This window comes from Lolium perenne, chromosome 1, assembly GCF_019359855.2.
Source record: "Lolium perenne isolate Kyuss_39 chromosome 1, Kyuss_2.0, whole genome shotgun sequence".
NCBI lineage: Eukaryota > Viridiplantae > Streptophyta > Magnoliopsida > Poales > Poaceae > Lolium > Lolium perenne.
The window spans coordinates 48,035,250-48,048,547 of NC_067244.2; the positions used below are offsets into that span (position 1 = coordinate 48,035,250).

The 13,298-nt window shown below is 51.8% G+C and overlaps 2 protein-coding genes, 1 long non-coding RNA gene and 1 pseudogene across 3 annotated transcripts; 2 read left to right on the top strand and 2 right to left on the bottom strand.

Moving 5' to 3' along the window:
- The first annotated feature begins 406 nt into the window (after positions 1–406).
- On the top strand, positions 407–4,748 carry LOC139832117 (uncharacterized). Its single transcript, XM_071821621.1, has 6 exons — positions 407–580; positions 672–884; positions 964–1,140; positions 3,517–3,576; positions 4,597–4,701; positions 4,743–4,748. Exons 1-6 carry the CDS (start codon positions 407–409, stop codon positions 4,746–4,748), a joined length of 735 nt encoding a protein of 244 aa, XP_071677722.1.
- Positions 4,749–4,821: 73 nt separating this feature from the next.
- Positions 4,822–7,386, top strand: LOC127330906 (protein FAR-RED IMPAIRED RESPONSE 1-like; annotated as a pseudogene).
- Positions 7,387–8,015: 629 nt separating this feature from the next.
- On the bottom strand, positions 8,016–9,751 carry LOC127337254 (uncharacterized). Its single transcript, XR_007873710.1, has 2 exons — positions 9,101–9,751; positions 8,016–8,609 (listed from the first exon to the last, which is right to left on the bottom strand). It is a non-coding gene; the product is annotated as an uncharacterized lncRNA (long non-coding RNA).
- A 2,497-nt stretch (positions 9,752–12,248) lies between these two features.
- LOC127330916 (dirigent protein 1-like) lies at positions 12,249–12,815 on the bottom strand. The gene has a single exon (XM_051356990.2). The coding sequence runs from the start codon at positions 12,813–12,815 to the stop codon at positions 12,249–12,251; it is 567 nt and encodes a 188-aa protein (XP_051212950.2).
- Between the last annotated feature and the right edge of the window lie 483 nt (positions 12,816–13,298).

The window sequence follows — 13,298 nt, forward strand, 5'->3', positions numbered from 1 at the left end:
GGAGGACGAGGTGGCGGCGGGGTACACACGGACTTTGACGAGCCACCCTCCGCTTCTGGCGACGTGGCTCCTGAGTTGTACCTAGAGGGTCCGTCTAGTGGGGAGGTGGAGATGGAGACGGAGTCTACACACGAGTCGGACTCTAGGGCTGAGTTGGAGGTGATGGAGGATGGGGGTGCGCCGAAGCCCTTGAAGCTTCGTGGAGAAGCTAGAGTCCCCGATGCGAGGAAGGAGCCGAAGACCCATGATGACAAGGCCCTTATCATTCCTTCGAGCGATGAGTAAGTGTACTACTTCAGAAATTTCGAACATGTATTTTCATCTTGGGCATAATAAACAATTTGGCATGTGTACTAATGTGTGATTTATATGCACAAACTGGACATGGGATGCCAAGCCCCCCCGCATGCCTAACAGCTTGCTTGGGGCTCTGATTAAGAAGTTCTGGCCCGGCAGATACACTCCCCTTAGCACGGTCCCCGGTGGCCCGACGAAGCTAGCCACAACTTGGGCGGACTATGAGGATGCCCCTGCCGTAGGCTTCGCGACAGCTGCTGAGGCTGTGACCACCAAGTTCTGGGTAAGGCATATATTTCTCGAGCACCGTTCATAGTTGATGACCCTAATGTGCTAACTCATGACTTTCACAACTGATTTATGCATGATTGAAGTGCTTCTATCGTGTGGACCCGGAGCATGACACGCAGGCGCGTCTCACTTTGCGTGGCGCTTGCGAGAGGTTGACACCGCAGCAGTGGTACAACCAAAAGTTCACCAGCGCTAGTGCCTTCTGGGCTAACAAGGGTAAGAGGGTCAAGAAGGAGTACTATGTTGGTAACGAGCCTACGGAGGAATGGGCAATGACCATTGAGGAGTACATGTCGGTGAGTAAAATGTCAATGAGATTCTACATTGCTGCTAAGTTTTCATTGAATTATCTTGAGCTGAGTATTGCGTTTTCAGGTTTGTCCGGAGTGGGCCGAGCAGCATAGGGAGGCATGGGAGGAGCTGATTAGGGCGAGGTGGCTCAGGCAGGACGACGAGTTTGCAGCCGTGTCGAGGCGTAACATGGAGAACCGAGGCACCGGTGGCACACACTGCGCGGGAAACCGCGACTACACCCGCTTCAAGGGGAAAAAGGTATGTATATACATGGAACGACCTTCATTCATTTCCCGCCATGTCTCATTTGTGAGTACGCTTAACTTTTCTTTTCGCGATGCGGTGGCCGAGGCACCACTCCGGGGTGGTGCTTCATGATGCCTGATATATGACATGATGCGGACGAAGCGAAGCCCAATCCCGCATTGCCTCAGCCACGATTACTACGGCAATGCCAAGGCCGCCAAGGAGGACTACTGCGACATGGTCAAGTCTCGTCACCCCGAGGTGGATGACCCCTTGAGCATTCCGGTCGACGAGGAGTCGTTGGTCCTGTCGGGGCACGGGCGTCCGCATGGCCGTTTCCTTGGATGAATAAGGCGGTCAAGCCTACCCACTCCACGAGCTACACGCGCCTCAAGCATACCCTCACCGCCGACAGCCCCCAGCCTCGTCCACGGCCTGCTCGTCCACCCGCCTACGATATAAGTTTCCTCATTTTCATCCTCTTTCCGGTTTTCCTTCCTACATGGCTAAGTGTTTACGAGATTCATTGTTTCTGAAATTGTAGCCTGACTTCGAGGCGGCCTTCGAAGCCTGCAATGAAGCGTATCAGCAGGCCGTTGCCCAGTGGAATAGGCAGAATACGGCCTATATCACGTATATATCAGTAAGTCTGAATCTTCCTTCTCGCGCAAGTAGATGACAAGTCTCGCTTTGATGCTTTATTTACGCAAAGCCTAACTTGTAACCTATCTTGCAGGAAATGATGATCTCTATGTCTACTGGTACACCGCCACCGGATCGAGTTGCCGTGGCGGGGGACATGCCTATCATGCCATCGAGGGCAGCTTTCGCTGCGACTTACTACGGATCCACACCGGAGGTAAGTTCTTTGCCAAACCGGTAGTTACCACTTTCCTTTGCCTCGCAAGTTGCTAACATGTAGGGAACACGTAGGGAACGGGATGGTCCGGGAACCAGGCATCGCCGGGTGGGCGCGAGGTCACACCGGTTCATGAAGGTGGTCGGTCTGCGGGCGTTCGCTGGTGTCTCTCCGTCGACTACTCACCGGGACTACTCCCGGTGCCTCTCCGTCGACTTCTCTGGGCGTGCTACCGGTCCTTCTCCGGTGGTTCTTCTGCAGCTTCTACCGGAGCGAAACCCGGGCTCCTCGTTTCGCCAACGATGTGGGCGGACACACCCGGCCGGGTCCTTCCTCCGCTAGTCAGCACCGGGCTTCTTGCTTGCCATCATTTGCTAGCTACTACTATGTATTGGATGACATGGCACTCTCCTCTTGTATGCTACTACATGCACCATGTATGCTACTATGTGGATTTCATGCTATTTATGTGAATTATGGTGATTTTGGATGAATTATGGTACATTTGGTTGATTTTGGATGAATTTGGTCGATTTTGGATGAATTTGGTCGATTATATGATATTTATGTGAATTTGGTCGAATTTGGTCGATTATATGAACTGGAACTGGATTGCAACGAGCTAGGCCCAGGCTTGACAAAAAAAAAAAAAAAAAAAATGGCAGGCGCTATGCCGAGGGTAATGCCGTCGGCATAGACCCTGACATAGGGCCATATGGTCAGGTCTATGCCGAGGGGGTTGCCCTCGGCGTAGCCCGACGCGCCAGGTGCTGCCGCGTGTCCACGGTGGCGCTGCATGGGGCATGCATACGCCGAGGGGGTTGCCCTCGGCATAGCCTCTGGCTAGGGTGCGCCTCCGTGCGCCACGTCGCCTCTCCCGTCTCTCTACGCCGAGGGGTTGGGCCGTCGGTGTCTCTGGCCGCTCCGTTAACGTCGACGGCGCGCCGCCACGCTACGCCGACGGCGTCAACGCCGAGGGGCTTCTTCACCGTCGGCATAAAGCCAGGACGCCGAGGGTTAGCTCTACGCCGACGGCCCACCTACCTATGCCGAGGGACCCAGACGCCGAGGCGACACGCCGAGGGCTGCCGTCGGCGTAGCCTACGCCGAGGGCAAGGCGTGGCTACGCCGAGGGCAGCCGGCCGTCGGCGTAGAGTAACATTCCTGTAGTGATTTGCCTTATCAGCTCAAGAAAACAGTGGGCCTCACATCAGCGTGCGTTTCTCACATCACACTCTATAAAACTGTGCTCTCTGCTAGAGTGCTCCGGAAACCACGACGAACGCAACTTTTGAGACGTGCAATGGATCGAGTTATGCAACCGTTGCTGGACGAGCTGGGAGTTGATTAGCAATAATGCTAAACATACGGATGTTTACGGACGACTTACGGGGCGTGGCTCGTCTGCAGTACAGTTGATACTGTACGGTACAGTAATGAGCTCCATCTGCCGTCCATTGCATCCGACGACGTACAACTAGCTCCTAATTCCAGTAATCTCAATGTCTTCTTCCTCTGCGCGTATGAAGCCACAGTGCCGCACTACCTCTGATATCAACGCGCGCCCGCAGCAGGCAACTGCTCAACCGGTGAGTCCATGGACTTAGCTGCCGCAAGGAAGGGCATGTCTGGCACTCCGCTGACTGTTGTGCTTGGTCTGCTACGAGCAAAAGGGTCATAATCGACCAGGCATATGGCCATTGACAATCTCTAGGGGCAGGATTCCTTGTGGATCTGCTTGTGCCCTGCGCTGCGCCGGAGTGCCATTGCTAAAGGCCTGATTCCTACTGGAACTGTCGCGGTCGAACAACAATAAATGCATGTACGAGGTCGTGTGCGGAAATCGATGGCCACCCGATGAACGGTGACTCTGAAGACGATTAGTCTCGCATGCTCCCGTTCCAGGACTTTGGGCTGTTCGGCAGGGCCAACACGCATACTGCGCAGCCAATGGAAAGCGAGTTTCCCATCCGCCTCCCTTCTTCACCAAACGTCGCCGGATACCAGTACCTCGTCGGAGAACCCCGCAGCAGCGGTCCATGATAACGGCGCTCTTTGCTACGCGCGGACTTGCAGAAACCGGGGAAGAAGAAGAGATTGAAGGTAGCATCTGAGATTGTCTTTGGATGCAAATCAACGGCAGATAAGTGCATTACTGTACGCATACAGTAATAGTTCTACTGCAGACGAGCCACGCCCGGCTGGCTGACGAGGCCTGGATCCTACATGGAGGCTGAACGGAAAAAACAATCGCGGAAAAAGGCAGGGGCTGCCGCTAATTTTGCAACGAAAAGCTGAAACTGCTCCGTATGTTTTGACCTTCTTTGAGATCGGAAACTGCACCTTCGTCTTCGTCGTGATCGGCTGGACGTGCATACGGAGAGCACCGTCTTCCTCAACCTCAACCTGCAGATAGACCTCGCCGTCGTGCCACCGGCCGAGCTGCTCCCCTAACACCGGACTTGCCACTAATTATGTGAGAAAGAGAAACTGCAACGTAAGTTTGGCACCTGATTCAGATCGGGGAAGACAGAGTTGCCTGCCTCCATGCTGTCGTCAATGCAAGGCCACATACCGGTAGATCACTCTTTTCTTTAAACCGCATGCAGGTAGACCTCGCCGTCGTGCCGCCTGCCGAGCTGCTCCTTGTTGATGGACGCCCACCCAAGTACCCGGACTCACATACGGCCAAGCTTCTCGAGTCTATCAAGAAGGTTTGCCATCATCCAGATCAACCCAAACTGAAAATCTGCAGGTTTGATGTCCATATAAATAGGTTAAAGTGCGTCATGTAATATCCTTCATGAGCTGAAATTTATTTATGATTTGTCGGAATGGATGATCAAACTTGCACTGTTCAAGATTCAAGTGACATGACTATTTCAAGCGATGACGATGGCATTGAGCATCAGAAGAAAAGCAGTGTGGAACTTGAAGAGGACCAGAGTGCAACTCAAGCAGATGTGTTACTTGAAGATCCAGAATTGGGGATGACATTTGACACTGAGAATGATGTGCACGAGTACTACAAAAATTACGCTAAAGCAAAAGGGTTTGGTGTGACGAGAAGAAGCTCAAACAGAGACGAAAATGGAGAGCTGAGGTACCTCACAATTTGTTGCTCTCGTCATGGTAAGACTGAGTCCAACTCAAGAAATATATTGAAGCCAAAGCCAACAGCTGGGTTAGGATGTAAAGCTAAAGTTAATATTGTCCATGGTCCGTCGATGGTCATTTTGGGTCATAATCATACACTAAGTCTGCATAAATCTCAGTTATTTAGATGCAACAAAAGGTTGAATTACAGTGTTAAACGCAGGATTGAGTTGAATGACCGGGCTGGAATACGAGTAAACAAGAATTTCAATTCTCTTGTTGTGGCAGCGGATGGTCTTGAGAATTTGACCTTTGGTGAGAAAGAATGTCGCAATTATCTAGAGAAAACTAGAAGATTGAAACTTGGAAGTGGTGATGCCGAGGTTGTTTGTAACTATTTTATAAAAATTCAATCAAACAATCTAAACTTTTTTACTGTCTTGGATGTTGATTATGAATCCCGACTTAGAAATGTCTTTTGGGCTGATGCAAGAAGTAGAACAGTATATGATTCATTTGATGATGTCATAACTTTCGACACCACATACTTGGTTGCCCTTTGCTTGTTTTGTTGGAGTGAATCATCATGGACAATCTGTGTTGCTAGGGTGTGCTTTATTATCGAATGAAGATACTCCAACATTTGTTTGGTTATTTGAAGCATGTATGTCAAATCGTCAACCAAAAGCTATTGTGACCGATCAAGCAAAAGCTATCAAGAATGCCGTAGAAAAAGTTTTCCCAGATGCCCGATACAGGTGGTGCTTGTGGCATATAATGAAGAAGCTACCTGAGAAGTTAGGCGGATATGATGAACATGAGTATACCAAGACTACAATTGGCAAAGCAGTTTATGATTCGTTAACAATTAAAGATTTTTAAGATTCTTGGATGGGTATGCTTGAGAGGTATAATATTTCTGATAATGAATGGCTTAAAGGGCTCTATGAAAATCGGCACCGTTGGGTTCCAACATTTGTGAAAGATGCATTTTGGGCGGGTATGTCCACTACACAACGTAGTGAGAGTATGCGTGCATTCTTTGATGTGTATGTTAATGCCAAGATAACATTGAAGCATTTTACCATCCAATATGAGAATGCTCTTCGTGATAAAGTTGAGAAAGAGATACTTGCTGATTTTATGTGTGCTGACTCACAAGAAAATCAAGCAGATCGGTGGAGAAAAAAATGTAAAAAGAAAACACAATTTTATCCGGTGCACATATGGAGGCATGTAAGACTCTCCTGTTGCAAAACGTTTTGATAAGTTGTGCAATTTTTTCTTCCCACTTGCTGAGACAGGCTCCATCTCAGAGGAGTCATGCAATGATTTGATTGAACAACTTCGCAATCTGAAAATTAAACCATCTGGTAACTCAAGTTCTGAAAATAGCAACGAACATCTTGGTACAGAGGAAGGTGGTGCACCATCTATTGGGGAAACAAGTAAAACTATACTGAGTCCAATAGATGTTAGATGTGCCGGACGTCCTCCTTCATTGAGAAAAGAATCTAAGGTTGATAAGCTTATTCGTGAAGCAAGAGAAAAGAAGAAAAAGGCCGAACAAAGGGAGAAAAAGAAAGATGCACAAAGGGAGAAGAAGAAAGCTAAACAAGAAGTATTTATGCCAATATCTTGTTTCATTGAAAATCTCTACATATTTTAAGTTTACTAATTTAGTATTTATTTCAGGCTTGCTCCACGAAATTGAAAAATAAAAGATCCAACGCAAAAAGAAAATCTTCGGAGAATGACATTCTACAACAACAAAATATGGAACATGAGGTACATATTTTAGTTTCATTGCTATTCAAGTATGCATTTCTTTATTTTCAGTACATACTTGAGCATCCATGTCATTTTATGGCTTTATTTGGAGCAGGAATCTTTTCAATTTGGCATTAGTTCTGGCAACATAAATCCGCTCATCACAACTCTAGTACCATATGGCACTAGTAGTGACCACATAAATCCAACCATGACAACTACTATCCCATCTGGAGCAACTAAGGTATCTTTATTTTCATTTCTTTATTTCTAATAAGTACTTCTACATACAATTCACCATATGAATTTGCTTCGTGCAGGAATCGTTTGAATTTGGCGTCAACAACATAAATCCAATCATGACAGCTACATTACCATTCGGAGGTTCATCGACTGTTGCTACTCCTCCTGTTCTCGGGAAATATACGAGCAGGTTGTTTCAAGTTCAGCAATGCTCCACTGCTCTGTCCAGATCTCCACGCTTACATTTTGATGGAACTGAAGGGCCCAGCAATACTATGGATCATATTTAGAACGATTTTTGTAATAAAAAAAGATGTTGGGCGTAGTCCTTTTTTATGCACTTGACAACTTAATGCTGCTATCAGTGTTCAGCCCAGTAGAGTTCATCGGCAATACTGCCCAGTAGAGTTCATCTCCTTTTGCAATTTATTCTACTGGTTCTTGTTCCTCAGAAATGTAATATGGTTTGATTTTATCTTATAGTGCGGAATTCAGCTTTCAGCAATCTTAGCTTGCATGTTCCAGTCTCCTATTGTACTATGCTTTTGGAATCATGTGTGAGAAGCCAATCCTACTTCAGAATAGGTGTACTAGCCTTAACATCTTAATTTTGATTTCTCCAGTTATAATCTTCTTAACTTGGTTGATCATTTTCTCCAATCGTATAATTCCCTTGTATTCTATCTGCTTTGATAACTTCCATCCACCAACGAAACACAAGAAATACACAGTTATAGTTTCTAGTTTCTGATTTCTCAACTATCACTAAGAATACCCTGAGAAAAATGTACTTCATAATAGAAGACATCAAACAAAGCCTTTTTAGCCATCGGTAATAGTGAGAAGAATTAGACAAGTATTCAAACTCCAACATATCTACAATGTATCACATCTGCCAATCAAGATAACAGAATGCAAATTTGCCAATCAAACATGTTTCTTATTCATGATCACAGCATACATCATGTCACTTTATTTTAGCAGAACAAAGCTACAAGCTGCAGCATTTGCAATTTCTCATACATTTGATAGTTCAAATTCACACAAATGAGACCAAAAGCTGATGCTTCTGACAAGTGATCTCACGAGATGCTGCTTCTTGCAATCTACACAGCGAGACCACCATTTGCCGGAGAGGAGGAGGTCACACTGCTGCTTCTGAAGATAGCGAGCTCAGCTGTTCGCCGACCAATAGCGTTTTTTTTTAGATTCAAGGCTCCACGAGCCCGACTTTAAATTAATAAAGCCCACAACGGCCAGAGTTTACAAAATGCTGAAAGACAGCTTACAGGAGACGAAGAACAAGCACTAAAAAGAAAAAGACATTGAAGCAAAGCTTGATCTACGACGCCATTGTTCCGCGCTGCGATCTGACTGAAGAGGAAGTGAGATTCTGGGAGCACGCCACATAGGACTCGTACCATCGTCGAACACCATAGGAAAGCACAATGCCAGACGCTCCACCTCCGAAGAAAACCCCTGTTTTCTCGCCCCGGATCGGGGGGCGCCGCACCTGTCAAGAGGGGGATCTGCTCACCTGAGCACGCCTGGGCAAAGCTATGAGGTTGGGAAGACGCTGGTCACCGCCACACCGCGTCGCTACCGGAGACCGCCACCGCCGCCATAGCAACCATCACCACGCCGCGACCCAAACTGCCAGAAAAGAACACACCGAAGCTGCGGGAAAGAAAGTGCCAGTGCCCATGGTTGGCACCCTAGCTCAACCACCGGATCACTGCGGCTACCGGAGAAGGGACCCTTCCCCTCTCACTCACCAAGGCAGAGAGCGCCGGGGAAAGCAGAACGCCGTGCCAGCACCAGCCCTGCAACATAGAAGACGCTCGCTCCCAGCAGCCAAAACCACCATCGAAGACACGACCACTGACCTAGCCATCCCAAGGCGGCGCCTTCAGGAAGGGGACGACGCCGGAGCGCCGCCGCCGCCCAAGCCGAGACTTTTGGGTTTTCACCCGAGATAGGGAAGACAGGGAGGGGGTAGAGTACCTCGAAATCGCCTTCAAGAAGGAGATCGGCGCCAATAGCGTCGACGACTTCGTGGCCGCCCCGTCGGCCAAGGGTTTCCCCCGGTCCAGCGCTCCACCTCCAACTGCAGCAACCCAGCAGAGCAAGTCCAGGGTTGGGCAGGGTCGATCTTGACGCAGAAAGGCCACAGCTCCAGATCCGGCGCGGTAGACCACCGGGGCGATCTCCCCACCGCGTCCCTTCCACCGGCGCCTCGCCACCCGCGTAGCCAAGGCGCACGGCAACCAGCATCAGCAGACGGAGCCCGCCGGCCAATAGCGTTGAGCCGCCGAGGACGAGGAGGTCGACCCCAGCTGCCGAAGAGGGCGAGCTCGCCGCGCCGCTTCCGAACACGGAGGGGGTCGTCGCCGCGCTGCTTGTGTAGAGGCGAGCTCGCCACGCCGCCAATGACGACCAAGAGTTTGTTGATTCGCTTCCGATGAGGTGGAGGTCGATGCGCCGCCGTCAGATGAAGGGGAGGTCACCTGGGCCACTTCATAAGAGGGTCAGCTCGCCGCTCTCCTCCGAAGAGGTCTCGCAGCTTCTGTCGCCAGCGTCGCGGCGCCGCCACCGGCGAGTTGGAGATGGGGATCGAGGAGCAGTGCGGTTGTACGGATGGTTCTATCTCGTGGGAGAGATTAATTTTCCTTTTTCTATTTCCTTTCATGGTTCTGATCAAGTAATCCACACGTCAGCGCGTAAGAGCATCTCCACTCGTCTCCCCGACGAGGCCCCCACCACTGCGTTTTGTCATCCGGACGGCGAAATTCGCCCAGTCGCGCCCCCGGTTCCTCGTTTTCGTCCGGATTTGGGCCTAAATTCATCCGGCGATTCCACGCCATCCCCAGCCCCCCGGGGAGCTCTCGGGGAGTCCGGACGAAACGAAAACGCGGGAAACGCCGAGGAAACTTCCCGCGCGTCTGGTGGCCCCAACTTGTCGGCGAGGGACACCGATCGTCGTCCTCATTGCATCGTCTTTCGCGCGCTGTAAAAGCCTGCCGCCGTTCAGCATTCGCCGGCCGCGTAGCTTCCACGCGGCGAGTTAATGTCGTCGCATCGTCTTCCGCGCACGCATCGTCTTCCACGCACGCATCGTCTTCCACGCGGCATTAATCGCCGGCGCCCGCCGCGCCTATATAAGCCGCTCCACTCGCCGCACCGTCCCTGCTCCACTCTTCCTCCATTCTCCCTCCACTCACCCTCCACCGATGGCGTTCTACGACGACGACGGCGCAGCCAACAACGGCTTCCCTCGCCGATCGCTCCACGCGTGGGAGGGGCACCTCCTCCACCAGGCGGGGTACCCCTGCCCGCCGGACATGAGGCCCCCGGCGGCGGGTGGCGGCTAAGCGCTGGTGGCGTGCCAATCCCGTCGCCGCCCCAGGGCCACGGCCTCGACGTTGCCATCGAGGAGGCGCGGATGGCGATGACGGAGGAAGAACGCGCCGACCCGCACCACCACCCCGAGAACTACACTCGGTGGAACTCTTTCTTTCTCCGGCGGTGGGAGCGCGAACTGGCGTCCTACGACGGCCCGCCACCTCCGCCTCCGCGCAACAACGCCGCGGGTCGCCGGCGTTGGTGGAGCGTCCCGAATAGGACGCTCCATAACGTCCTCGAGCACATCGAGGGCGGCAACTCGCCGAGGCTCACGATGCCCCCTCCATCGAGGGCATCGACCAGCCGCCAACGGGGAAAGAGCTGGCAGCCACGGCGCATGGCTGCCAGTTCCTCGTCGTCCGGTTCGGCGGTGAGGTCGATCTCCTGGTCGGCGCCGGTGAAAAAGGAGCCGGATTCCCCGCCGAGCCACCGCACGCGCGGCGGCGGCATCGTCATCCGCGAGCCATCGACGGCACAAGGACGGCGCCGCCCCAAGCGCGAACATGACACCTCCGGCGAATGGAAGCGAAAACCGGCGAAGGTGAAGGTGGAGGAGGACGAAAGCGCCGAGGACGCTGCCATCCTCGAGGCCGTCATCGCGAGGTCCCTACAGGACCTCGTCCCCACCGACAACGCCATGCCGCTCGACCAGGCCTGCGCCTGGTCGAGGGAGCAGTGGGAGAAGGAGGAGGCGAAGCGGCAGGCGAGGCTCCTCCAGGACGTCGCTCGCTACCGGCGGCCTGCGACTCCTCCATCTGGCGCCACCGTCCCCACCGTCGACCTCGAAGCCTCCGACGACGACCTATACAAGCCATCACCGTCCCCGCCTCGCACCAGTGGCCGGTGGGGAGACGCCGGCCAAGGCAGCAGCCAGGCGGCTTCGGCGCCGCCGCAGTTCGACGACGACGGCTCCGACGACGATGGCGGCGACTACACGGTGTTCTACCGCCATTTCGGCATGCCGTGTTTTTATATTTACAGTTGTATTCCCCTAGCCGAATTCGAAATATAGTTGAATTCGGTCTCTATGTATGAACTTCGTCCTCTATATAGTAAATATCATTAAATTTAGTCTAAATTTGACCGTTTTATGCCGTAGTTTGTCAAGTTTCCGTTTTTCAAATTTAGATCGCCGTCTTCGCCTTAGATCGCGGCTGGGAAACTACTCCTCCTCACGCCAAATTTACGTCCAATCCGGACGTAAATTTCCCCGGATTTCGGCGTGGGGAGGGCAAACGAGTGGAGATGCTCTAAGGAGTCCGTAGGCTGTTTAGTCCCTAGGTGTAGCATTATTGGTTAATTAGAGCGATCTTCACTGTCACCTCCTCTCCAGGCAATCGCCAACATCAGACATAGCTAGTGTGTGTGCTGGTGTGTGGGTTCTTTTGTGTTCTTGTTGTTATACTTCTTGTTGTTATACTTCATTAAGCTTACTGGTTGAATCTGTAAAACTTAAGCTGAAATGCCCAGCTGATGATGTGCTACTGTTGGTTAGGGGCTTTATTAATTTAAAGCCGGAGGCACGCAAGATGTGACCTCCAGTTGCTTAGGGCCGGCCGTGGAGCGTAAAAGGTATTGTAAAAGTTTTGTATATGATGCGACTCACACTCAGAGACAGTGAAGTTGACAAACTCCACACGTACCAATGCTAACGGCAAGCAATGCAACGATCACGTTATTCCCAACCCAACAAACTGAAAACACAAGCTAAAACAACCCAGCAAATTAAACCATGAATGGGGCGTTCATTTCATGCACCGGCGGCGGCGGGACTAGCGTAGACATAGGCATCCAGCTCGAGGACGGCATTCCTCCCGCGCCAGCTCGCGGTTTTCCAGAGCACGTAGCCGGTGGCCATCCTGAAAGCCCCGGTCCCGCCGACCACCGCCAGCTCCCTCTCCGGCATGGCGATGTCGTTGCGGCCCATCACGGCGAGCGAGCTCCCGTTGTAAGGCCCGTCGTCGGTGAACAGCACGTTCATGGAGAGGAGCATCGCGGGGTCGCCCTGGGACGCCGTCACGTAGAATCCCTGGGCGTGCCCGATGACTCTCGACGCCGGTGTAGGGCCCTCGGTGAGGCGGTCGTCCATGACCACCGTGTCGCCGAAGCGGGCGCCTCCGCCGGAGCCCTTCAGCGGCTGGCCGGTCCCGTTGACGATTAGGACGGCGGTGGGTTTGGGGCCAGTGTAGCCGTCGTGCATGTAGAAGTGGAGATGTTTGGGGGCATTCTGCGTTCCGGTGCCGTCTATGGAAGAAACGGTGGCCATGATGCCGGTGAGTAGCGTAGCTAGAGACACAGAGGTGAGTAGGGAAGCCATGTTTGATTGTTGCCGGTGTGTTGATGTTCTTAAATAGTCCACTAAGGCTCGTATGATCGCGTTGGCGCTCGTAGGAAGGAGAGGACAGCGTATTGTAGGTAGGGCGATCGAATGAATTGCTTCCGAGTGCTGCTGACACTGTTGGGACTTCGCCGTCGACCCCTACATGCACATACGCAAACAATGTTAGTATAGTAGATGGTGCGGTGCGCGCTGGTAATTAATTTAAGGAAGTCGATCGAGGGAGGTATTTTGGAGCGGAAAAAAGGTAGCCGTTGGGTGCCGAGGACTACAGACCGATCGACGAAGAACTCGAACGTGACCGCGCATGCACAGCTGCATTGATGGAGTACATACGGAGCAGGGGTACTTCTTTTTCTTCTCTCACTTTTTCCCTGTCGGCGGTTGAGCTCCTAATAAAAACAACTGTACGTTCACTAGGGAAAACAGCACTTTGCCTTGCAACGATTTGCACGGCAAAGA

What these genes read in the sequence shown, in the direction of transcription:
- LOC127330916 (XM_051356990.2), bottom strand. Translation starts at nt 12,815, where the DNA reads ATGGCTTCCCTACTCACCTCTGTGTCTCTAGCTACGCTACTCACCGGC.
- LOC139832117 (XM_071821621.1), top strand. Translation starts at nt 407, where the DNA reads ATGCCTAACAGCTTGCTTGGGGCTCTGATTAAGAAGTTCTGGCCCGGC. An exon ending in CCATTGAGGAGTACATGTCG is followed by an intron (nt 885 to 963) that starts GTGAGTAAAATG and finishes TTGCGTTTTCAG; the next exon opens with GTTTGTCCGGAGTGGGCCGA. An exon ending in CCCGCTTCAAGGGGAAAAAG is followed by an intron (nt 1,141 to 3,516) that starts GTATGTATATAC and finishes GCGCGTATGAAG; the next exon opens with CCACAGTGCCGCACTACCTC.